This window comes from Eucalyptus grandis, chromosome 2 (genome assembly GCF_016545825.1).
Source record: "Eucalyptus grandis isolate ANBG69807.140 chromosome 2, ASM1654582v1, whole genome shotgun sequence".
NCBI lineage: Eukaryota > Viridiplantae > Streptophyta > Magnoliopsida > Myrtales > Myrtaceae > Eucalyptus > Eucalyptus grandis.
The window spans coordinates 7,625,945-7,651,779 of NC_052613.1; the positions used below are offsets into that span (position 1 = coordinate 7,625,945).

Here is a 25,835-nt window from a genome sequence, read left to right on the forward strand (position 1 = left end):
CTGGAATCAGAAACCCCCCATCTGATTGCACATGACCAAGTTGATGGAAGTCACCGACCATTATATTAATAAGTTGGTTGGGCATGAACATACGAATGCATGAAACAAAACACTTACTATCAAACTAAACAAACCAGATGTCCATTTTGCCTTCTGGGAGTTTCTCCACCTGCCTTCATGGGCCCAACACTTAACAAAGGGTCCATTTTGTAAGCCAATGATGGTGGGCCTCACCTGTGGGCCCAACAAATATTCACAAATATCTTACTCCTCCTTACCCAAATAACTTATGGCGAAATACATTTTAAATCTGTTCATTTGTTTGGTATTTCTTTCCCTTGTACCATAGGTATGACGTGAAATGACAGATATCATGATACATGTGGATGAGGTTGGAGAATACTCTGGCAAATTCAGATGACACTTCACGCATGAATGCTCAGAGCATGTGAAATCTTACATGTTATGGTGGTTGGGCACAGGATTGCAGAAAGATGCACACCAACTACCTTCTCCAAGAAGATGTTGACACAGGCGAGTTTGGTACTACATTATATTTTCCAAAAGCCAAACAGGTCACATGATCCTCCCAACTGAACAGTTCCAGGTCATTAACATACCATGTAGGACTGAGCAATCCAAAGTCAAGACCTAAAATTAGAAGATGATGCAGGAAGAAAAGGCAAAAATGACTATGCAAGAGAAGCTTTCCTTCCATTCCCACTGAATCATGGAACAGACGATGCAATTGCATCAATTTAGTGTAGGGAACATTCTTTTCTTATGTCAGTACAGAAATAGGCTGAATTACAAAGACTAAAGTTTATTGTACACAAGCAACTGGCTTGAAGTATCCAAAAAATTTTCATCGCCTATAAGATAGACACCATCTATAACTTGACTGTCAAAACAAAAAGTTTTTCTCACCCTAAAAGCCAAAAGATTGTCGATATGACAACAGCTACAACTATTCTAGGTGAACTTAACACTTCCAGGGGCTGTTACGCAACATGTACATGCTTGTTTAATTCTTAAAAAAGCTTGAACAAAAAAGATGTTCAAGTTGTCAGAAATAAGCTGTCATCCAAGCGAAGGACGAGAAATGTGCTCACTTCAATATAGAATTAGCATCTTCAGATGGGTCTGAAGCTAAAACCCTCTTATAATAGTTCCAGGATGGATTTGAATTTGTGATTGCTCTTTGACCAAATGGATTCTGCTCCACATACTTCCTAACATCGTCAGCCAAAGCTAAGCTTTCTAGGTAGACCCGCAGGTCACCTCCAGGTCCTGCATAAAGGATTAATTTGCGAACGAAATAGTTAGAGCACTGATGAAAAACTGCAACAACTGAGAGAATGAGAGCATTATCAGCTACTGGATGATCTTTTTCCAAGAAAGATATAAAAAGCCTAACGATACAGTAAACAGATAAGAGGTAGCAAAATAATGCACAAGGTGACCTGTTGACTTGCCAAATTTGCAAGTATTACGATAGGCCAGAGAAAGTTTGATCTATAGCTTACTCAGCTGTGATCATAAGATTCCATGAGCTTGGGGAAATCTGGAAATTTTAGGGACAACAGTAATAACAAATTTATGGGCAGACAACCGAGTAGATTTGCACGTCTGCTGACAAACAAAACTTTCAACAGATCAAAAGGCGATATCTCATACCTCTGGCACAGTAAAATAAACAAAGTGCCAACTATATGAATGTCCAGGATGATGAACTCAACAGGGTAAGAACTTGACCAAGTTTATGTCTCTAAGCTATTCCCGGTCAGATTATACATCAAAAAACTAAATGAAAGCATCCGCCATCGATTCAGCTATCTATTGCACCCTTTTAGAATGCACAACAGAATAGAAATTAGAGCATTTTCAAAAAAAACTGTCATCTATTTAGCCACCTGCTATGGCTTCTTCATGAGATCATTCATGATCCATGCATCCTAAATAAAACATAAAAAAAAAGAGATCCATGCAGAGGTGCCTTAAGAAATAATGTTGTCGATATTTGTAATTTCTAAAACAGAGAAAATACATGCATATTTTAACATCTCTCACCTAAAGAATTGTCTTTGGCATCTGTATAGCGGTATGAGTAGGGAAATATTCCAGTGTTTGCCTGGATGAGGATAGGTCCAACAGGGATAAAGCGATGTCAGTCATACTGTTTGAATATGAAAGAAATCAGCTGTAAAGACGAGAATGCTTATCTCACTAACCGGATTGCGAAGGGCTTTGTACGGAGAATCATCCAACAACAAAGTGTTTGACTCATTATACACTCCCTTCTCCCATGGAAGATTAGGCTCGAGCTTATCCCACAATTTCCTAAGTTCCTTCAAAACCAGGGGCTTATCCCTGTTCTCGATGGTAGTGAACTTTGTTATGGTACAGTGAGACTGATCCTGTACTAAATCAATCTCCATTATAATATGACTGAAATAAACTAGAATCTAATAACAAAAAATGACTGCAATAAACTAAAAATAAAACTGATATGATGTCATAAGATGCATAGAGGTTGAGACATTTACTTTTTAACTAGAAACAAATAGCTACTATAGGTACAATTACTCGCAATAGTTTAAATATATACTTTTACTAATTAGGCATTGTAAGCAAAACTTTAATGTAATTATGCAACTTAAACCAAGGATCTAAGGGAAACTACAATAAGGGAAAGGGGACATATCATGGGTACAAAGTCAATTTCCAACTTAACCAGGGATGTTATGGATTCTTATTAATGTGAAAGACTAAAATATCATAAAGTTGAAACAAACGGGTGAAATGTGGCTCGCTTCCAAGGATATACCCATATATTCTCAGGATGGAGCAAGGCAATCGCAAAATTGAAAGAGAAAACTTATTCATCTAATTTACTACTTGACAAAGTATATAATCACAGGATAAAATGGACAACTTGAAACATCAAGAGAATATAATCAGTTGGAAAATAAATACTTTCCATTTGAAAAAACAGGAGGCCACAGGATAATGGAAGCAAACATAGAAAAATTTTCATGCACTCTTCGGCTGAAATTAGAGAGGCAGATCCTACACTTAGGCTCTTAGTCCCATTAAGCTTCAGAGATCAATCTTACACCAAACTGATGAGGAACTGAAAAGTAGCCCTTATACTTTCTTAATGGTCTGCAGTCAGTCCCCATCCATGCAAGATGAGCAATGGGACAAAATGGACACCAACATAGAAAAGAAAAGCTCCATGCGAGAGCTGCTTACCCAACAGAAAAGCAATTTCCCTTTGGAGTCGCCCATAAGAAAGTCTACAACTGGATCCACATTTCTCCTGTAAAATGAATAACAAAGACCATATAATGCACAGTGAATATTAAAGCTGGGCAACCTTTATCGTGAAGTGACACACACCCACCCACAGAACACTAGGTTGTCAGGATTGGGATCCCAAGTAGGATCCTTTTGCAATCTTCAATGATCAGATCAAAAATCGTAAGATCCTACAACTTTATTGAAATGACCCCTAAAATGTGAAATTCTTAGTTAACTCCCTGTAATTAGATGCATATTAACTTTAGAAGGAGATACTGAAGCTCAAAGGTAGGGTTCCCCTGTGAGAGAACACTTGGGTATAAATTCTTGGTTGCCAGTTTTTCAACTAACAGTTAAAGTCAGACCAAAAAAAAAAAAGTTACAGCACTATGTCAAGAAAATTAAGAAAATGTAAAAGAATGAAATCTCCTTCCCCTAGTTTTTCTCTTATGTTTTTCCCCAATTGCCATTTGTCCATCAGCTTCACTTGAGGTGGATTAAATAGGATCACAGCAATCTCCATGACAATCAATAAAAAGGCTGCATAAAAATAACTTTCCTGCAATTTCCTCATATTTAATCCTTCATTTTGTCCTCCTCTCTGGCGAAACACATACCTTCTTGCAGGATAAAATTAATCTCGGACCCACACTCTCTGATTTACCTCTTTCTTTTATCCTCTGTAGCATACCTCACTTTCACTTGCTATTCTAGGGTTTTCAGTTCTTTAGCCTTTAGCTTAAGAGGTCTAATCAGTAAACATCCAAAGAAATTACACTACTTCGCCAAGTAAGATCATGTGCCCATTTCTTATGGATGTTCCAGAGTTTATATCTCTCATCTGGTTGCATAAGGATGGAAGCCTTGTCTCTCTTGTCTCCAAAGGACGGTACAATTCAGAGAGCCAGAGGTAGTTGAAACCCGTCTCATCATTGACTCAAGAATGAAGAAGAACAAGAAGAAGTAGAAGAAGGAGATGGGTGTATCTGCTCTGCTTTGTTTTCTACTGTGCCTTTATCTCCATCCTTTTTTCTTAGATCTCCGAGCCGTATATTTTCCAAATGGGGATTGAAAACATTATTTAAGAAGAAAGTGGCCCACATGGGCTAGGAGGAAGGAGGTCCAATTTCATGTTTGCTCCACCTGAAAAGACAGAATTGCCTTCTAAAGCTGGATAAGTGGAATTGTAGTTGGGATGGCAATCCTAACCAATCCTACAATCAGGATCACGATCCCAACAGACTACAATTTTTCCTAAGATCTGGATTGTACGACCATGATCCTACGATCTAAATCGCAATCCTGACAAACATACGCACACACACACAGAGAGAAGAGTCTTGTGATAGTGCTAAAGTTATTACAAGTACAAGGAGACTGCAGGTCATAGACTGAACGACATACTTTGTCCTTGAAGACCAAACCCCAACAGCAAATTTCTCAAAGCAAAACTGTACAAAATCATCAACAAAGGGCCTTTTGAATACTGCAAGAATAGAAAAAAATGAGTTAGAATCGTGTTCTTATATTATATAAGAAAAATCAACAACCCTTCACCAATTCTCAACTCTTTTTACCTGCTTTTCTTGACACAATTAAGTCTGGTTTACATCCTAAGCCAACATCTGGAATTATACTTGCCAAGAGTCCATTCAGATCAAGTATAAGAAGCTTCTTTCTAGAAGGTTCAACACTAGTCCTCTCTGACGATATATCCGGAATTTGCCGAGGCATGCTTCCTTTGTTGATATTAATATCTGATTTGATATCATCTTCAGACACCAACAATTCTGACAAAGGATTTCCTTCATCGATCTGCCTATTTACCTTGGCACCATTCCCATTTGAGTGCTCACACAAAGAAACAAGCCCAGAATTAACTGAAGCTTCTCCATTGCAATTGGATGCAGCTTCAATTTCTTTATCAACATGAGACACATGCTTTTCTGCCGTTTGAACCTGGAAAAGCTTTTCAACATTCTTGTTTTCTGTAGCATTGGTCACAGCCATACTTTCAACCAGAACGACTTCAGCAAAACCATGTTCTGCATTATGCAGCTTGATAGTCTCAGGTTTCTCCAGAAGATCAAGCCTCTGCTCTGGATCATGAACAGAGGCTTCTGCTTTCGAAGTTCCAATGGAAACCTGTGCTAATGTAACCTGTATCCTTTCTTCCACTTGTTCTGGTTTACTATCTGAAAGATGAGAAATATGAGCTTCATCAGAATGAAAGGAAGCCTCTCTATGAACGAGGTCCTCAGAAAAATCCACAGTTCCTGTTGTTAACCTTGATGATGGCTTTTTCCTCCTATCAGTTTTGAGTTTTTTGACACTTTCTTCTTTGAAGAGGTGCTGAAATCACTCAAAAGGTTATGAGCTTTTCCATGTACATCTTCTATTTGTAGTGAACACAAATTCTTCTCAAGCTCACTTTGCTCACCGCAGGTTGAGGAAAATTCCTTCAGAGAACTTTCATCCAATTCAGCAACTTGTGAAACATTATTTGGGATTTCAGCCAGTGTATCACTCTTTCCAGAGACGTTCTCCTCAGCTATTGCCTTATTCTTCTTCCTCAACCTCAACTTTAGCCTCTCCTGATTTCTCTTTTGCTTCTTGGTAAGGCAGTTTGTTTCAACAGTTTGTCGGATCTTCTCATGCTCCACACTTTGACGGGAGTTGCCAGAGGAACATGTTATATTAACGTCCGGCTCATTAGCTTGTAGTACAGAACATGAGACTTCTGCAACAGTATCACCTTCAGCAGTGCTTGTTTCCTGGATCTTTCTTTTCTTCTTTTTCTTCTTCTTTCTGTTTGCAGGTAAAGGATTTAATTCATTGCATGGCTGAGCCTTAGAATTATCCGGGGCTGAGCTCGAAGCAGCTGGGGAAGGTAAAGAAATAATCACATTCACTAGCGAATTTTTCTCTGGAAGATAATTCTCTTTATCCATCCCAAGATTCGAAACATTTTTATTACTCTTCTCCCTCTTCTTTTTTCTCTTCTTGTCCACAACTGAGCTACTACCGCTGCACGGCTCTGCCTCCATAACTTATTTAAGAAAAACAATTGATCCAAATCACTGAACTATTACTCCAACCCAAAAGCCCAGCATCCTAACTTTGCAGTCTGGTCCCTCATGACATGATAACGGAGATTTGTCCACATGCAATGATCTCTTCTTTCAAAGCAGGGCAAGAAAATTTTCCCAGAGATGGATATTTAAATTATTTCAATCCTTAATGCCCCTTTGACTGTTCCCAAGCTGCAACATGAACGTGAACGAAACCAACACATAAGTTTGATATATATATGCCTTTAAATACGTTCCCCATGGTGAGATGCAATCAGTCAGTTCTACTAAAACACCCAATTCTCTGATTGGGAAAAAATACAACAATGGAGAAGACTTAAAGCAGTAAACTAGACCAAGAAATGATGTTAAATCTATAACAAGGCCATTCAAATATCTTTTCAATTAAGCAACTATTTCCCGCATGCACATTATCCCTTCTTGCATCCATACCCATACGCATGAGACTTAATCTATCAAATGTAGCTTATCCTAACATGACGAACTGGGAATTCAGAACTCAGGTCACCCTATAACGATAACTTGAATCTGATTGACATTTTGATGCACAGAAAATATTCTCATTAGTAACTGAAAATGATTAACCGAATCCTACTCAGATAATTTATAAAAAAATAAAATTATCATACCAATACTAATAGCGGTTCTTTGTCGTCTTTACTGCCTCAAAGTATTTTCATATTTGATTGACATTCTGTCACCTACTCAAACAATTGAAGATATTGCTTCAGCAATGGACAAGTACAAAAAGCCACCCATGACCCATATGTGAAGCCACAAGCACTCACACATCAGTCTGAGGAACCTTCACATGAAGATCAAAGAAAGAAGCATGCAAAACACCCACCTGTAGCTAAACTAAAACTTCTTTTCAATTACCTCAAGTGGCAACAAAGCGCGCTAAACTAGCAACCGCATATCCCACACACGTAAATTGCAAATTCTAGCAGCAAAACGCCGAGATTACAATCATGAAGATTATTGCAATCTCCTACTTCCCCAGCTCCTCAGGCCCGCCATTCAAGTTCTCAAACACAAAAAATCAAGACAGACTCGGAATTGAACAGGAAGTAGTCGATTTCTTCACTTCCCCCAAGATTTGGTTTACTCACATGATGAAAGAATCATTCACACTACGAAGCGACTGAATCTACTCGACAATATCAGCTACCCCAAAACAAAAAACCAGTCAAATCCAAGATGCAAAGCAAACCCAACTGAGAGAATCATTCGCATTTATGAAGCGACCGAATCTACTCAACAATATCAGCTACCCAACAAAAAAAAAAAAAAAAAGAAGTCAAATCCAATATGTGAAGCAAACCCAATTCAGAGAATCATTCATATTTATGAAGCGACTGAATCTACTCAACAATACCAGCTCCCCCCAAAAAAGAAGAAGAAGTCAAATTCAAGAAGCGAAGCAAACCCAATTGAGAGAATCATTCACATTTATGAAGCGACCGAATCTACTCAACAATACCAGCTACCCAGAAAAAAGAAATTCAAATCCAAGAAGCGAAGCAAACCCAATTGAGAGAGGGGCAATGCCATCACGAAAGAACGCTCGAGACGCAACACCCAGAAGACGCACAGCCACCAAAACCGGAAAAAACAAAACGCAGAAGAGAAGCCGAGCAGAACCCACCATTCTTCGCACAGCAGCAGAGGTAGAGAGAGAGGAACCGCGTGGACGTGAAGGATCTTGCTTGCCTCGAAAGGAAGTAGAAGCGCGCCGACCGTAGCCGAAGAGGATGAAGAAGAAGAGCAGGAGAGAGAAATTTCGGACGGGCTTCGGGGGTAGAAAACGTGGGACTTTCGTCTTGCCTTTTGAGAATGCGTGTGGAGTAGGGTTTTGTCCGTTGAAAATTCTTGTGCTCTTTAACTTCCTTCAGGCCCACCACAGCTTTTTAGGGATAAGTACACTAATGGTGCCATAAATTGTGTATGGTCTTTCACTGGTGTCAAAAGTTTCGTCGGATCACTTAAGTCCAAATCGGAGGAAAAACGCTCACTTTGGTGCCACCCAGCGAAAAGATTCGGCCTCGGCGAAAGATTCCGGCCAAAATAAATTTTTTTTAAAAAAAAATCGATAGGCCTTTAAATGACGTCATTTTTGGTCCTCCTTAAGAAAACGACGTCGTTTTTCATCCTACATGGATGGCTTCATGGAAACGACGCCGTTTAGCTCACATGGGGAAAAATTAGGGTTTTCGCCGCTCGGCCACCGTCGTTCGCCCGCCGTCGCTCGACCACCGTCGCTGCTCGGCCACCGTCACTTAGCCACCATTGTAGTTGCTCGACCAGGTGAGCGAGGAGAGACTGAAATTGTTGCGGGAAAAATCGAAGGTGAGGGCGGAGGAGGAGGAAGAAGATGGGTCGAAGGGGTTCTCGTGCGCCGCATTTCTTCTTTGTTGGTGCGTTGTTGGTGTCGTTCTTCGGTGTGCTTTGCCGATGCCTTTTGCTGGTGCCGTGCCGGTGCCGTTCTTGGTGTGGGTCTTCGAGGAAGAAGAAGACACGAAGATGAGCTTCCTCTCTCTCAATTTGGGGATTAGGGTTTCAAAGTTGGGGGAAAGATGCCAAACGGCGTCGTTTTGGTGTTTGGATGCGACTCGGCTCTCCGACGAGCCACGTCGGCGTAAAAAATTAATAAAAAGGCCACGTCGGATTTCCGGCCAACGTCGGAGTTGGCACCAAAGTGAGCGTTTTCAAATTTTTGGCACTTAAGTGATCCGACGGAAACTTTGGCACCAAAGTGAGCGCCGTACACAACTTATGGCACCATTAATGTACTTATCCCCAACTTTTTATGAGATCTTCTTTTTCATTCTCATTTGGATTTCTTTTGGGGGCCATATTTATTTTTTTTTTAAGGGGAGCAATTTAAAAGAATTGGGCCAAATTAAAAGATTTAAAATTTTTGTTGAAAGACTAATTTAAAAAGAACTCTTTTTTTTTTTTTTGTATTGATAACACGAAAAACCCCAAACCGGTACATTCATGATAAATATGTGAATTTCACGAACATATCAATTGTGGTGTTCATGGGATACTTTGGCAATCACACTAAGGCTTTATTCATTTCGCAAAAAATGTGGTATTTTTGAAAAACATTTTTCAGAAATATATTTTCAGAAAAACAATTTTTTACGATGTTTGGTGAAACTTGAAAATGAACTAAAAATATTTGTCATCATTTGGTGTGGAAAATTCGATTCGATTTTCCCTGCACTCATTTTAATAATTTTTATTATTTCTAAAAGTTAATTTTTATTTTTTATTTTTATTTTTTCCTTCTATTTTTTCTCTTCCCCCTCCTTTTTCTTCATCGTCGGTCATGTTCTGGAAGTAGGCCAATGCGAGCGCCGATGCTCATCGATTGGGTGAACCAGAGCGCCGATGCTCATCGATTCAGTGAACCAAAAGTCGACGCTTGCGGCTACGGAAGGTCGTCGGCCGTTGCTGTGGCTGGCGGTCAGTCGAGAATGAAGAAAAGCAAAAAGAAAGAAATAAAAATAATAAAAAATAACAAATTCGACTTTTAAAAGATAAGAGAGAGTGAGGCGGAAAATGTTTCTCCTATTTGAAAAGTGAAAAATATTTTTTCCTTTTTTAAAAGACTTTTTTTTTTTTCATGGAAAATATTTCTCTAATCAATTCATTTTCCATGAAACAAATGCCAAAAGCCAAAAAATCTGAAAAACGTTTATCTGAAAAAGGTTTAAAAAGGTTTTATGCGAAATCAACCAAGCCTCTATCTATTCAAATCAAGATTCTGTCCATCTTGCCATATGATACTGATAGAACACATGTTGACAAAAGAAACATGCATTATCAGGTGATATTATATGAACATATATGCTCAAATCAGGAATAAGACCGTCAGTCTCTCATCTTTAAGTGAATCCACAAAAACATAAAGCCAAATTGGATGAAGCGAGCATAGGCTCTGTAAGTCCCCTTGGACAACATCTCCAAGACTTCTAACTGAGGCATCCCTCCCTTCCTGGTTCGGTAAGTGCAAGAAATGGAAGTTTTCGACAACTCCCTCGGCTTTCTCGTCCTCCATGTCCATAGTACTCTCGGTCAAATTCTTGAAAGGCTGAGAAAAAAATCGAAGATTCCCATGGAAGCCTGGGCTGATGTAGCTTGTATTCTTTCTTCTACTTGTTCTGTTTTGCTGTCTGAAAGATGAGACATATGAGCTTCTTCAGAACGAAAGGAAGTCTCTTCAGTATGAGCTTTTCCATGTACATCTTTTCTAATAAGCACATATTCTTCTCCATGTCACTTTGCTTACCACAGGTTGAGGCAAATCCCTTCCGAATGTTTTCATCCGATTCAGTGACTTGTGAAATATTATTAGGGATTTCAGCGAGCGTATCGCTCCTCCCAGAGACATTCTCCTTGGCTTTTGCCTTTTTCTTCTTCATCCACCGCAACTTTTTCCTCTCCTTATTTCTCTTTTGCCTCTTGGTAAGGCAGTCCGTTTCAACAATTGGTCGGATCTTCTCATGTTCCAGACTTTGACGGGAGTTGCCAGAGGGACATGTTATATTAACGTCCAGCTCATTAGCTTGCAGTACAGAACATGGGACTTCTGCACCAGTATCACCTTCAGCAGTGCTTGTTACCTGGATCTTTCTTTTCTTCTTCTTTTTCTTCTTCTTTCTGTTTGCAGGTAAAGGATTTAATTCATTGCATGGCTGAGCCTTAGAATTCTCCAGAGCTGAGCTCAAATCAGCTGGGAAGGTAAAGAAATAACCATGTTCACCGACGAATTTTTTTCTGGAAGGTAATTCTCTTTCTCTTTATCCATCCCAAGATTCGAAACATTTCTATTACTCTTCTCCCTCTTCCTTTTTCTCTTCTTGTCCACTACTGAGCTACTACCGCCGCATGGCTCTGCCTCCACAACTTATTTAAGAATAACAATTGATCCAAATCACTGAACTATTACTCCAACCGGAAAGCCCAGCATCCTAACTTGCAGTCTGGTCCCTCATGATATTCTAGGAGATTTATCCAAATGCAATGATCTCTTCTTTCAAAGCAGGGCAAGAAAATCTTCCCAGAGATGGATATTTAAATTATTTCAATACTTAAAGCCCCTTTGACCGTTCCCAATCTGCATGCATCATGAATGTGAATGAAACCAGCGGATAAGCTTGATATATATGCCCTTAAATATGTTCCCTGCAGTAAGATGCAATCATTCAGTTCTACTAAAACGCCTAATTCTCTGGTTGGGGGAAAAATACAACAATAAATAAGACTCAAAGCAGGAAACTAAACCAAGTAAAGATGTTAAATCTATAACAAGGCCATTCAAATATCTATTCAATTAAGCAACTATTTCCTGCGTGCACGCTATCCCTTCTTGTGTCCATTCTCATGTGCATGAGACTTAATCTATCAGATGTTGCTTACATTAACATAATGAAATGGGCATTCAGAACTCATATCACCATAAAACGCTAACGTTGAAGCTGATTGACATTTTGACGCACAAAAGTTATCCTCATTAGTAACTGAAAAGGAGTAACCAGATCCTATTCAGACAATTTCTAAAAAAAAAGAAAGTGCTCTTACAAATACCAATTCTTCATCTGGTTTATTGCCCCAATATATTTTCATATTTAAATGCCGCTCTGTTTCCTACTTAATAAACAATTGAAGATATTTCTTCAGCAGCAAACAAGTACCAAAAGCCACCTATGACCCATATACAAAGCCACAAGCACTAATACATCAGTTTGAGGAACCTTCACATGAAAATCAAAGAGAGAAGCACGCAAAACAACCAGCTTTTCCTTTTAATTATCTCAAGGGGCAACAACACATGCCAAATTAGCAACCATGTCTCCTACACTCGTGAATTGTAAATCCCAGCTGAGAAATGGAGAGATCACAATCATGAAGATTACAGCAATCAACACAATTATGAGGAAAAATGGAGAATCTCCCACTTTCCCAGTCTTTCGTACAAGTTCTCAACATATTTAGTCAACAGGAACTCGGAATTGCACAGGACATAATTTCTTCACTTTCTCGGAGATTTGGTTAACTCACATGATGAAAGAAATCATTCACATTATGAAACTACTGAATCTACTCAACAATATCACAGCCACCAAAACTAGTCAAATCCAAGGCACGAAACAACAATCACTGCGAAGAATGTGCTCAATTCTGATTAATCAGAGGAACAGTTAGCTGGTTATTAACCTAAGTGCCGGTTACTTCACTACTACGACAGCAAATGCCCTTAATAATGAAGCAAATTAGCTTCACAGCTTCCCCCTAAACATAAAATGAGCCCACTCCAGAGCATTTATCTCCAAAAGCATCATTACGTGCAGAACATCAGAGGCAGGTGCTTGTCAGACCCAGAATGCAGCATCATTACGAAAGACCAAGAACCCACTTCGCAACTCTCAACCTTGACAAGGAAACCACCAACGTACGACCATCTTCGGCCACACCCTTCCTTCAGACCAGCAAGACTCGAAATGGGATATGCTAGATTAAGGCAATTTTCTCTGAAGGGTCATCCGAGCTGTTGATCCAAACACTACATACTCAATTTCTTCACTTTCTCGTAGATTTAATTAATTCACATGATGAAAGAATCATTCCCATTATGAAACTACCAGGTCTAATCAACAATATCACAGCAAACAAAAAACGAGTCAAATCCAAGGTGCGAAGAAGAATTCACTCGATCCTGATTTATCAGAGGAACAGTTGGCCAGTTATTAGCCCAGGGAGCCGGTTATTTCACTACTGTGACAGCAAATGCCCTTAAAAAATGAAGCAAATTAGCTTCACATCTTCCCTACACATAAAATGACCCATTCCAAAGCATTCATCTCCGAAAGCATCGTTACATGCAGAACAACGGAAGCAGGTGCTTGTCAGACCCAGGATGCAGCATCGCCACGAAAGACCAAGAACCCACCTCGCAAATCTCAACCTTGACGAGGAAACCACCAAAGTACGAGCATCTAAAGGGACCCATGTCGACCAAAACAAGAAACAGGCAGAAAAACAACGACCCGGAACCCAAGAACCCGAAAGAACTCCAAATCCCACGGCCCCTGCTGGGCTCAAACAAACAAGACGCAAGGACATGCCGAGACACGAAACGCATGACACGTTGGCGAAAATGGGAGAGAAGAGCACGCAGGGGGAGGGAAATGGCGAGGGGAAGAAGAGCCCCGCCTCACCTTCTTCGCGCCCTCCAACAACTGAAGCGAACAAACCAAGAAACGACTCCGGGCAAGTGCAGAGGTCACGTCTTTCGAATCGAGCTGCGACTCAGTGAGTGAGTTCGAGACTGAGTTGCACTCCGAATCGCGGGCCACTAGCCAATTTCGCGTTCGGCAAGCAGTGAAAAATTCCAAATTTCATACAAATTTCATTTAAAAATTTGAAATCTATCGTTTGAACAATTTCTTATTTTTAGAACCTACCCATTGGAATAATTCCTCATTTTTTGAAATTTAGAATCTATTTTGCATACCATAGAACCTAGGATCTAAAACATTTCATAAGTTTCGGAGTCAGTTCAAGGGTCTAATTAGATTTCACTTATGTTATTATTTGAACGATTATAATTCACTAATCATAATTTACATTTACAAACACGAAAAAATTTTAGTCATAAAATGAAAATTCAGACCAAGATTTTACAAATTATACTCTCATCATTGAATGACTTAGAATATCGAAGAATTGCACGAAGACATGGACTAAGAAAAACATTAAAATGTATTATAAGTTCCACATTCCTCTAACTAACTACTCATCTAAATAGGTTCCACATTTTTTAGAATCTGAAATCTACTTTCATACCTTAGAACCCGGAACTATAGATTCTCATAGTCCAGGTTCTCCAAGTTTTAAGTTTTACTTTGAAACCATGCTTCATCTCTAGAAAGAAAGAAAAAACGACATTGCTCCCCACCTAGCGTGAGGCCCAAGGCCCCCAAGGTTTGAGGTTTTTCTTTTTCTGACTTGAAAATTTTCGATCACTTTTTTTTTTTTTTTTTGGTGTAAAAAGATTATCATTGTTTTCTTTAGTTTCATCTATGTATATTTAAATGAAATAATTAACTCTCAGTTGGTTTAACATACAATATTCGGGTCACAAACTGCATCACTTAATGCCCTTATCCAAGCCGTCCAAATATGCCTCTGGGACTTTACAACTCGAGTTCAACCTAGGCGAGTCTGTTCTCGAGTATCCATTATATGCATCGTCTCAATAGTAGAGTACATTATTACATGCTCATGAGATGATTTTATTCGAATGGTGAGGTCTTTCAAATATTGGAAACACAAGCATGTCCAGAAAATTACTGATGTCAAATAGAAATCTCGTGTCATTCTAAGAAAACTATGTAATGTTTTCCTCTTTAGCTTATAGATGTGCGAAACTGCCATGTCGTAGTATTTTTACGTCCAAATATCGTATGTAATCGCACAGCTGGTTTAAAATTGAATCTCACATGAATACTATTTCCATAAGTAAATGTTTAAATGCAAATTGACGTCAAAAAAGTCTCTCAGATGAATAAGATCTACATACGGCTTTGGAAAACAAGATGTTTATGGGAGATACTATGACGATTACATTAGCTATTCAAATTAAATTTTCTGTCCATCTTGCTATATGGTACTAATGGAGCACATCTTGACAAAAGAAACATGCATTGTCGGGTGACATTATATGAAACATATGCTCACAACAAGGAACAAGACCGTCAGTCTCTCATCACATAACCTTGATAACACACCTTCACAAAGATGAATCCGACTTTGGGAGCTAAAACTTCCAGAGGAGGTTGTGCTACTTTCAGGATCAAGTGAATCTTTTTACATGAATCCACCAAAAAGTCTGAGCCGAATCGGGTAATATGCCAGCGGGCTCTGCAGTAATGGGGTGCTTTCTTTCCCTAACCTCAAAATCAATTTTTACTCCCATCCATAGACTAGAGCAAACGGTTGGTGGGTTGAAATATCTGCTCAATATCACTTCAACATCCAAATTGTCCACAGCTCAGCCAAACCTCTGGTATGATAGATACATATGGCCTTGAAATCCATCGGTTTCATATCTACACGTCGACATACTTATCAACATATCGCTGCAAAAGCACCAACAAGGTGGCATTAGGTAACCCTGCTAAAACATAATCATGGGGTGAATTCACACGATATCTGCAAATTGCTTCCATCAGGCTGTTAGTGTGCGGAAAGGTAAAAAATGCTTAATGTAACTTCTCCTCACTGGAATTTTGGTAAATCTGGTTAGAAGTGAATAATTGTACCAGGACTTACCATCACAAGTTTTGTCAGCTTGCGTTGTGAAGAATCAATGTAGTGATTTATCTCTGCTCGAGATTTCGGAATGTGGTGGCTCTTCATAGTTCCAGTTACTTTGTCAACAGTTTTCTTCAAGATGGTCTTATATGCCTCTTTGCTCATATTCCCTCGCCGCCATGATGGCCGTAGGACTTCCTTCACAAAATCCACAAGGGCAATTTTGAAAGGCTTCATTGACCTAGAATCCTTGTGCTTCTTGCTCTTCCCAGTGGATTTAATCTGATCAATCTCCATCTCAACCTCAGTCGCATCTGCTGCATCAATAAAATTACTGGCGCTCACATACTCAACTGCACCAACTTCCACGCCTGCAGTATCACCAAACCCATCATCATCTACGGATATGGGTGGAGCAAAGACTCCAATCTCTTTCCTTTTATTGTTCTCTTCCACATCTACTGGCGTTTTTGAATCACTGGTCCTCAAAATGACATCGCTATCGTAAACTGATTCCCCCTTATGTGCACATTCAACTTTCTTGACTGAACTTGAAGAGGGTTCAATCCTGTCAAAAAGTGGATCATATCGATCACCACCAATATGTGGTAAAGCCCGGTCCATCCACGTGGCAGATTTTGGTGAGGAAGTTGTTTGTCTTGATCCAACACTGCCGATGCCGATTCCATCAACCAATGCATGACTGAAAGGGAAAGCTGTGTTTTATCTACTGTGGTATTCAAAAAAATTTCATCGTGTGTAAAGATAGACACCATCTATAACTTGACTGTCAGAACAAGAAGTTTTTCTCACCCCAAAAAACAAAACATTGTCTGATATGACAACAGTAACAACTATTCTAGATGAACTCAACATTCCTAGGGGCTGCCATGCAACATGCACACGATTGTTTAATTCTTAAACAAGCTTGAACAAAAAAGATGTTCAAGTTGTCACAAAATAAGCTGTCATCCAAGTGAAGGATAAGAAATGTGCTCACTTCGATATAGAAGTAGCATCTTCAGGTGGGTGCGAAGCTAACACCCTCTTATAATAGTTCCAGGATGGATTTGAATTTGTGATTGCTCTTTGACCAAATGGATTCTGCTCCACATACTTCCTAACATCGTCGGCCAAAGCTAAGCTTTCTAGGTAGACCCGCAGGTCACCTCCAGGTCCTGCATAAAGGATTAATTTGCAAACAAAATAGTTAGAGCACTGATGAAAAACTGCAACAACTGAGAGAATGAGAGCATTATCAGCTACTGGATGATCTTTTTCCAAGAAAGATATAAAAAGCCTAACGATACAGTAACAGATAAGAGGTAGCAAAATAATGCACAAGGTGACCTGTTGACTTGCCAAATTTGCAAGTATTACGATAGGCCAGAAAAAGTTTGATCTATAGCTTACTCAGCCGGGATCATAAGATTCCATGAGCTTGGGAAATCTGGAAATTTTAGGGACAACAGTAATAACAAATTTATGGGCAGACAACCAAGTAGATTTGCACGTCTGCTGACAAACAAAACTTTCAACAGATCAAAAGGCGATATCTCATACCTCTGGCACAGTAGAATAAACAAAGTGCCAACTATATGAATGTCCAGGATGATGAACTCAACAGAGCAAATAATTGACCAAGTTTATGTCACTATGCTGTCCCCGGTCAATTTATACATGAAAAGACTAAAAGAAAGCACTCGCTATCGATTCAGCTATCCATTGCACCCTTTTAGAATGCACAACAGAACGGTAATTAGAGCATTTTCAAAAGAACTATCATTTATTCAGCTACCTGCTATGGCTTCTTCGTGAGATCATTCCATGCATCCTAAATAAAACATAAAAAAAAAGATCTATGCGAAGGTGCCTGAAGAAATAATGTTGTCGATATTTTAAATTTCTAAAACACAGAAAATACATGCATATTTTAATGTCTCTTACCTATAGAATTGTCTTTGGCATCTCTATAGTGGTATGAATAGGGAAATATTCCAGTGTTTGCCTGGATGAGGATAGGTCCAACAGGGATAAAGTGACGTTAGTCATACTGTTTATGAATGAAATCAGCTGTCAAGACGAGAACGCTTATCTGACTAACCGGATTGCGAAGGGCTTTGTATGGAGAATCATCCAACAACAAAGTGTTTGACTCATTATACGCTCCTTTCTCCCATGGAAGATTAGGCTCGAGCTTATCCCACAATTTCCTAAGTTCCTTCAAAACCAGGGGCTTATCCCTCTTCTCGAGGGTAGAGAACTTTGTCATAGTACAGTGAGACTGATCCTGTACTAAATCAATTTCCATTAAGATATGACTACAATGAAATAGAATCTAATAAAATAAAGACTGCAATAAACTAAAAATATAACTGATATGATGTTATTATCATTGAGATGCATAAAGGTGGAGAAATTTACTTTTTAACAGGAAACCAATAGCTACTACAGGAACGGTTACTTGCAGTAGTTTAAGTATATGCTTTTACTTGTGAGATTTTGCGGACCACTGTCAACTGTTCTGAAAGCTTAAGTTGTTAAATAAGGGTGTCGTTTAATATTTAAATATTCTAACACTCCCCCTCATGCTAAGTCTGGTATTTTTTTTTTTGCCTAGTATTGGGGAGGCAAATATGGTCTAGAAAGATTTGAACTCAGCACCTCCAGTTCTGATAGTTCTGATACCATGTAAGATTTTTTAGAACCACTATCAACTATTCTAAAGGCTTAAATTGTTAGATGAAGGTGTGGTTTAATATTTAAATATTCCAACATTACTAATTACGCATTGTAAGCAAAACTTTAATGTACTTACGCAACTTAAACCAAGGATCTAAGGAAAACTACAATAAGGGAAAGGGGACATATCATGGGGTACAAAGTCAATTTCCAACTTAACCGGGGATGTTAAGGATTTTTATTAATGTGAAAGACTAAAATATCATAAAGTTCATACAAATGGGGTGAAATGTGGCTCGCTTCCAAGGATATACCTATATATTCACAGGAAGGAGCGATGCAATCACAAAGTTGAAAGAGAACTTATTCATCTAATCAACTACCTGACAAAGTATATAATCAAGGGATAAAATGGACAACTTGAAACATCAAGAGAATATAATCAGTTGGAAAATAAATACTAGGTATTCATTCCATCTGAAAAACAGGAGGCCACAAGTTAATAGAAACAAATATAGAAAAACTTTTCCACTCTTCAGCTGAAATTAAAGAGGCAGATCCTACACTCAGGCTCTTAGTTCCATTAAGCTGTAGAGATCAATCTTACACCAAACTGATGAGGAACTGAAAAGTAGCCCTTGCTCTTTCTTAATGGTCTGCAGTCAGTCGCCATCCATGCAAGATGAGCAATGGGACAAAATGGACACAGACATAGAAAAGAAAATCTCCATGTGAGAGCTGCTTACCCAACAGAAAAGCAATTTTCTTTTGGAGTCGCCCATAATAAAGTCTACAACTGGATCCACATTTCTCCTGTAAAATGAATAACTAAGACCATTATAATGCACAGTGAATATTAAAGCTGGGCAAACTTTATTGTGAAGTGACACACACCCACCCACAGAACACTAGGTTGTCAGGATGGGGATCCCAAGTAGGATCCCTTCGCAATCTTCAACGGTCAGATAAAAAATCATAAGATCCTACAACTTCATTGAAATGACCCTAAAATATGAAATGCTTAGTTAACTCAGTATTGTGAAGTGACACACACCCACCCACAGAACACTAGGTCATCAGGATCGGGATCCCAAGTCGGATCCTTTCGCGATCTTCAACGGCCAGATAAAAAATCGCAAGATCCTACAACTTTATTGAAGTGACCCAATGCTTAGTTAACTCACTGTAATTAGATGCATATTAACCTTAAAAGGAGGTATTGAAGCTCCAAGGCATGGTTCCCTTGTGAGAGAACACTTGGGTATAAATTCTCCGTTGCCAGTTTTTCAACTAACAGTTGAAGCACCATGTCAAGAAAATTAAGAAAATGTAAAAGAATGAAATCTCCTTCCCCTATTTTTCTTTTATGTTTTCCCCACTTGCCATTTGTCTATCAGCTTCACTTGAGGTGGATTCAATAGGATCACAACAATCTCCATGACAATCAATGAAAAGGCTGCATAAAGATCCCTTTCCCGCCTTTTCCTCATATCTAATCCTTCATTTTGTCCTCCTCTCTGGTCATACACATACCTTCTCTTTCTTTATTTCACAGGACAAAACCAATCTCAGATCCACACTCTCTGATTTAACTCTCTTTATCCTCTGTAATATACCCTCACTTTCACTTGCTATTCGTGGGTTTTCAGTTCTTTAGCCTTTAGCTTAAGAGGTCTAATCAGTACAAATCCAAACAAATTACGCTACTGGGCCAAGTAAAATAGGGTGCCAATTTCTTAAGGATGTTCCAGAGGTAATCTCTCTCCTCTGGTTGCATAAGGATGGAAGCTTTGCCTCTCTAGTCTCCAAAGGATGGTACAATTAAGAGAGCCAGAGGTAGTTGATACTCGTCTCATCATTGACTCGAGACTGAAGAAGAAGTAGAAGGAGATGAGTGTCACTGCTCTGCTTTGTTTTCTACTGTGCATTTATGTCCATCTTTTTTCTTAGTTCTCCAAGCTGTATATTTTCCAAATATGGATTGAAAACATTATTTAAGAAGAAAGTGGCCCCCATGGGCTAGAAGGAAGGAGGTCTAATTTCATGTTTGCTCTGCCTGAAAAGACAGACTTCCCTCCTAAAGCTGGATCAGTGGAATCGTAGTTGGGATGGCAATCCCACCCAATCCTATGATCTGGATCACGATCCCAACAGACTACAATTTTTATTACAATCCAGATTGTTCAAAGGTTTTTGAGTACCAGGATTGTACGACCATGATCCTACAATCTATATTGTGATCCTAACAACCACGTGTGTGTGCAGAGAGAAGAGTCTTGTAATAACGCTAAAGGAATTACAAGGATGAGAAGACTGCAGGTCATAGACTGAACAACATACTTTGTCCTTGAAGACCAAACCCCAACAGCAAATTTCTCAAAGCAAAATTGTACAAAATCATCAACAAAGGGCCTTTTGAATACTGCAAGAGCGAACAATGAGTTAGAACAATGATATTAGATTACATAAAAAATATCAACCTTTCACGAATTCTCAACTCTTTACCTGCTTTTCTTGACACAATTAAGTCTGGTTTACATCCCAAGCCAACATATGGAATTATATCTGCCAACAGTCCATTCAGATCAAGTATAAGAAGCTTTTTTCTAGAAGGTCCAATGCTAGTCCTCTCTAACGATATATCCGGAATTTGCCAAGGCATGCTTCCATTGTTGATATTAATATCTGATTTAATATCACCTTCAGATACCAACAATTCTGACGAAGGATTTCCTTCATTGATCTGCCTCTTTACCTTGCCACCATTTCCATTTGAGTTCTCACGAAGAAACACGCCCAGAATCAACTGAAGCCCCTGCTTTCGAAGTTTTTATGGAAGCCTGCGCTAATGTAACTTGTATCCTTTCTTCTACTTGTTCTGGTTTACTGTCTGAAAGACGAGAGATGCGAGCTTCATCAGAATGAAAGGAAGTCTCTTTATGTACAAGGTCCTCAGAAATGTCCGCACTTCCTGTTGTTAACTTTGATGATGGTTTTTTCCTATGATCGGTTTTGAGCTTTTTGACACTTTTCTTCTTTGAAGAGGTACTCATACTGCTGAAATCACTCAATAAGGTATGAGCTTCTCCATGTACATCTTCTTTTTCTAATGAACACAAATTCTTCTCAATGTCGCTTTGCTTAACACAGGTCGAGGAAAATTCCTTCAGAGTATTTTCATCCAATTCAGCGATTTGTGGAACATCATTTGGGATTTTAGTGAGCGTATCACTCTTCCCAGAGACCTTCTCCTTGGCTTTTGCCTCTTTTTTCCCTCCTCCACAACTTTCTCTTCTCCTTCTTTTCATTTGCCTTTTGGTAAGGCAGTTTGCGTCACCAGTTGGTCGGATCTTCTCATGTTCCAATATTTGATGGGAATTGCCAGAGGAACATGTTATATTATATTTAACGTCCAGCTCATTAGCTTGCAGTACAGAACATGGGACTTCTGCACCAGTATCACCTTGAGTAGTGCTTGTTTCCTGGATCTTTCTTTTCTTCTTCTTTTTCTTCTTCTTTCTGTTTGCAGGTAAAGGATTTAATTCATTGCATGGCTGAGCCTTAGAATCAGCTGAGGAAGGTAAAGAAATAATCACATTCAGCAGGGCTGAGCTTGAATCAGCTGGGGAAGGTAAAGAAATAATCACATTCAACGATGAATTTTTCTCTGGAAAATAATTCTCTTTATCCATCCCAAGATTTGAAACATTTCTATTACTCTCCTCCCTCTTCCTTTTTCTCTTCTTGTCCACTACTGAGCTACTACCACTGCACGGCTCTGCCTCCATAACTTATTTAAGAATAATAATTGACCCAAGACACTGAACTATTACTCCAACCCAAAAGCCTAGCGTCCTAACTTTGCAGTCTGGTCCCTCATCACATCCTATTGGAGATTTATTCATGGACAATGATCTCTTCTTTCAAAGCAGGGCAAGAAAATTTTCCCAGAGATGGATACTTAAGTTATTTCAATCCTTAATGCCCCTTTGACCATTCCAAAGCTGTAACATGGATGTGAATGAAACCAGCACATAAGTTCGAAATATATGCCTTCAAATACCTTCCCCACAGTAAGATGCAATCAGTCAGTTCTACTAAAACACCTAATTCTCTGATTGGGGAGAAAAATAAAACAATGGAGAAGACTTAAAGCAGTAAACTAGGCCAAGAAACGATGCTAAATCTAAGGCCATTCAAAATTCTTTTCAATTAAGCAACTATTTCCTGCATGCACGTTATCCCTTCTTGCGTCCATTCTCATGTGCATGAACTTAAATCTGTCAGATGTTGCTTATCCTAACATAATGAAATGGGAATTCAGAACTCATATCACCATAAAACAATAATGTTGAAGCTAATTGACATTTTCACGCATAGAAATTATCCTCAATGGTAACTGAAACTAAGTAACCAGATCCTACTCAGACAATTTCTAAAAAAAGAAAGTTCTCTTACAAATACCAATTCTTCATCTGGTTTACTGCCCCAATATATTTTCATATTTGAATGCCACTCTGTTTCCTACTCAACCAATTCAAGATATTGCTTCAGCAGCAGACAAGTACCAAAACCACCTATGACCCATCTACAAAGCCACAAGCACTAATACATCAGTTTGAGGTACGTTCACATGAAAGTCAAAGAGAGAAACACACAAAACACCCAGCTTTTCCTTTTGATTACCTCAAGGGGCAGCCACACATGCCAAATTAGTAATTATGTCATCTACACACATGAATTGTAAATCCCAGCTGAGAAATGGAGAGATCACAATCATGAAGATTATGGCAATCAACAATACTCCAAATAAAAATAGAGAATCTCCCACTTTCCCAGTCTTCCATACAAGTTCTCAACATATTTAGTCAACAGGAACTCGGATTCGAATAAGACATACTCAGTTTCTTCACTTTCTCGGATATTTGATTAACTCACATGATGAAAGAAATCATTCACAGCTACAAAAAACTAGTAAAATCTAAGATGCAAAACAACCGCTGCCACGAGGAGTTCGCTCTTACTCTGATTAACCAGAGGAACAGTTGGCTGGTTATTAGCCTAAGGAGTTCATTACTTCACTACTGTGACGTCAAATGCCCGAAGCACATTAGCTTCACATCCCCCACCTACAGATAAAATGACCCTAATAATAATGAAGCAAATTAGCTTCACATCTTCCCCCCTACACATAAAATGAGCCCACTCCAAAGCATGTATCTCCAAAAGCATCGTCACGTGCAGAACAACAGAAGCGGGTGCTTGTCAGACCCAGAACCCACTTCGCAAATTTCAACCTTGACGAGGAAAACCACCAATCTAAGAGTATCTTCAGACACCCTTTCCTTCCGAGCAAGACTCTAAAGGGACCCACGTCGACTAAAACAAGAAACAGGCAGAAACAACACCGACCCAGAACCCCAAAAACCCAAAAAGCTCCAAAACCCCACAGCCCCTTCCCTTGGTCTCAAACGAGACCGCAGAAACACGCCAAGACACGAAACACATAACAGATTGACGTAAATAGTAGAGAAGAGCACGCAGGGATGGGGTAAACGGCAAGTGGGAAGAAGAGCCCGCCCTCACCTTCTTCTCCTCTTCCTCGCGTCCTTCAGCTCGGATCAGAAGCCAACATGGCAGGAAACGAGAGAATGCCTCCTTTTTACTTCAAATCCGTGCTAGTACAGGGTGGTCACATCTTTCGAATCGAGCTGCGACTCAATGAGTGAGTTCGACACTGAGTGGCGCGCCGAATCGTGGGCGACTCGCCGGTTTCTCGCCCGGCAAGAAAAGAACACGACATTGGTCCCCGCCTGGCGTGGGGCCCAACTCGAAAAATTCTCTATCGCTTTCTTTTTCCAAAAAAAAAAAAAAATTATTGCCAGCACTGTCCAGTGTCCACAACCGAGGAATTGGGTCAACCTGTGTTCAGCGAACAGTGTCATGTCAGCAGCTGTGGGCATTTAACCGCATTCTTCACTTCAGCGCGTCATCTTCATTACCGTAAAACCCCTAATTCCCTCAAGGTCTATCTATTTTTCCGACAAGAAGAATAGGAAGAGAGCGCAGGGTTTCTCACCCTACGATGACGGTTCTCCCACCTGTTTTATCCATAAGTTTTTAGGAATTTGCTCAGGTTCGTTTTTGCTAATTTCATCTATCCATTTTTAAATGAAATAATTAAACTCTCTTGGTTGGTCAAACATTCAATATTCGGGTCGCGAACTGTATCACTAAATGCCTTATCCAAGCCGGTCCAAATTTGCCTTCGGTACTTTCTAACTCGAGCTCGATTAGGAAAAATTAGCGAGCCGCCAAGCCCACCATCGGCTCCATTCTCAAGTACTCGTCTAACATTTAGCGAGTTCGACGGCCCCCTCTCTATATGCAGAGTACTAAATTACATGCTCAGGAGATGATTTGATTCAAACAATGAGGAACTTCAAAAATTGGAAACATAATAAGCGTGTCCAGAAAACTATCTATCCATGTCAAATAGAAAATCTGGTGTTATTCCTTTTTTTGGCTTATAAAATGAGTGAACCTCCCAGATTGTAGTAAATTGTACGTTCAAATATCGTACGTAATGGAATAGCTAGTTTTAAATTGAATCTCACATAAATATTACTTCCATATGTACATGTACAATGCAAATTGGCGTCAAAAGGGTCTTGAATTTTTTAGATGAATAAGATCCGCATACGGTTTTTTGAAAATAAGATGTTCATGGAAGATAACTTTGACAATCATATTAACTAACTATTCAAATTAAGATCCATCCATCGTCTTAACAAAGAAACATGCATTATCGGGTTATATTATATAACATACATGCTCACAACGAGGAATAAGACCGTCAAGTCTCTCGTCACAGAACCTTGGCAGCACACCTCCACAAAGACGAATCAACTTTCGGAGCAAAAACTTCCAGAGGAGGTTGCAGTACTTTCAGGATCAAGTGAAGCTTTTTTACATGAATCCACAAAAAAAGCGTGACCCGAATCGGGCAACATGTAAACGGGCTCTGTAGCCTCTATGGACAAAATTTCCGAGACTGCTAATCGAGACACCCTCTTCCCGGTTCGGTAAGTGAACTTTTTCTACGACGAGAGAGTACGTGAATCACATAGCTTTCCTCGTCCTCTGTAGCTACTCGGTCAAATACCTGAAAGGCTGAAAAGGATTGAGTTCAGTTTTGTTGACGAAGTCATAACCCATAATGCGTGCATCTACGAAATGAGAGAAAAGTCCCATCCATATGTATACAAGAATGGCAGAAGATGAGATACTCAATTAATATGGACAAGGGGAAATGAAAGCATGCAGTAGCGATGCTGGAATCAGCACGCGAAAAATGGTAAAGGAAATTTCGTGTTGAAATGCACATTAGAAAGCGCATTTTGCAGCTCGGAAGAACGTACTGATGTCTAA

At 39.3% G+C, this 25,835-nt stretch overlaps 3 protein-coding genes across 11 annotated transcripts; all 3 read right to left on the bottom strand.

Annotated features, from left to right (window-relative positions):
* Nucleotides 1-693: 693 nt before the first annotated feature.
* LOC104420802 (probable C-terminal domain small phosphatase) lies at nucleotides 694-8,224 on the bottom strand. Its single transcript, XM_010032585.3, has 7 exons — nucleotides 8,044-8,224; nucleotides 4,881-6,566; nucleotides 4,708-4,789; nucleotides 3,256-3,322; nucleotides 2,232-2,417; nucleotides 2,071-2,131; nucleotides 694-1,290 (listed from the first exon to the last, which is right to left on the bottom strand). The coding sequence occupies exons 2-7, from the start codon at nucleotides 5,311-5,313 to the stop codon at nucleotides 1,109-1,111; spliced, it is 1,011 nt and encodes a 336-aa protein (XP_010030887.2). The 5' UTR covers nucleotides 5,314-6,566; nucleotides 8,044-8,224; the 3' UTR covers nucleotides 694-1,108.
* A 6,726-nt stretch (nucleotides 8,225-14,950) lies between these two features.
* LOC104420739 lies at nucleotides 14,951-24,206 on the bottom strand. Of its 9 annotated transcripts, none has more exons than XM_039307374.1 (10): nucleotides 23,991-24,206; nucleotides 20,910-21,923; nucleotides 20,745-20,826; nucleotides 19,151-19,232; nucleotides 19,012-19,060; nucleotides 17,827-18,017; nucleotides 17,670-17,730; nucleotides 16,723-16,900; nucleotides 15,741-16,425; nucleotides 14,951-15,547 (listed from the first exon to the last, which is right to left on the bottom strand). In XM_039307374.1, exons 2-10 carry the CDS (start codon nucleotides 21,064-21,066, stop codon nucleotides 15,518-15,520), a joined length of 1,515 nt encoding a protein of 504 aa, XP_039163308.1. In that variant the 5' UTR covers nucleotides 21,067-21,923; nucleotides 23,991-24,206; the 3' UTR covers nucleotides 14,951-15,517. The 9 variants fall into 9 exon arrangements, with proteins under 9 accessions (XP_039163308.1, XP_039163307.1, XP_039163306.1 ...); XM_039307373.1 differs by having other exon boundaries at nucleotides 20,910-21,975; XM_039307372.1 differs by having other exon boundaries at nucleotides 20,910-22,408.
* On the bottom strand, nucleotides 21,185-22,192 carry LOC120290454. Its single transcript, XM_039306726.1, has one exon. It carries the CDS (start codon nucleotides 22,190-22,192, stop codon nucleotides 21,185-21,187), a length of 1,008 nt encoding a protein of 335 aa, XP_039162660.1.
* Nucleotides 24,207-25,835: the final 1,629 nt, after the last annotated feature.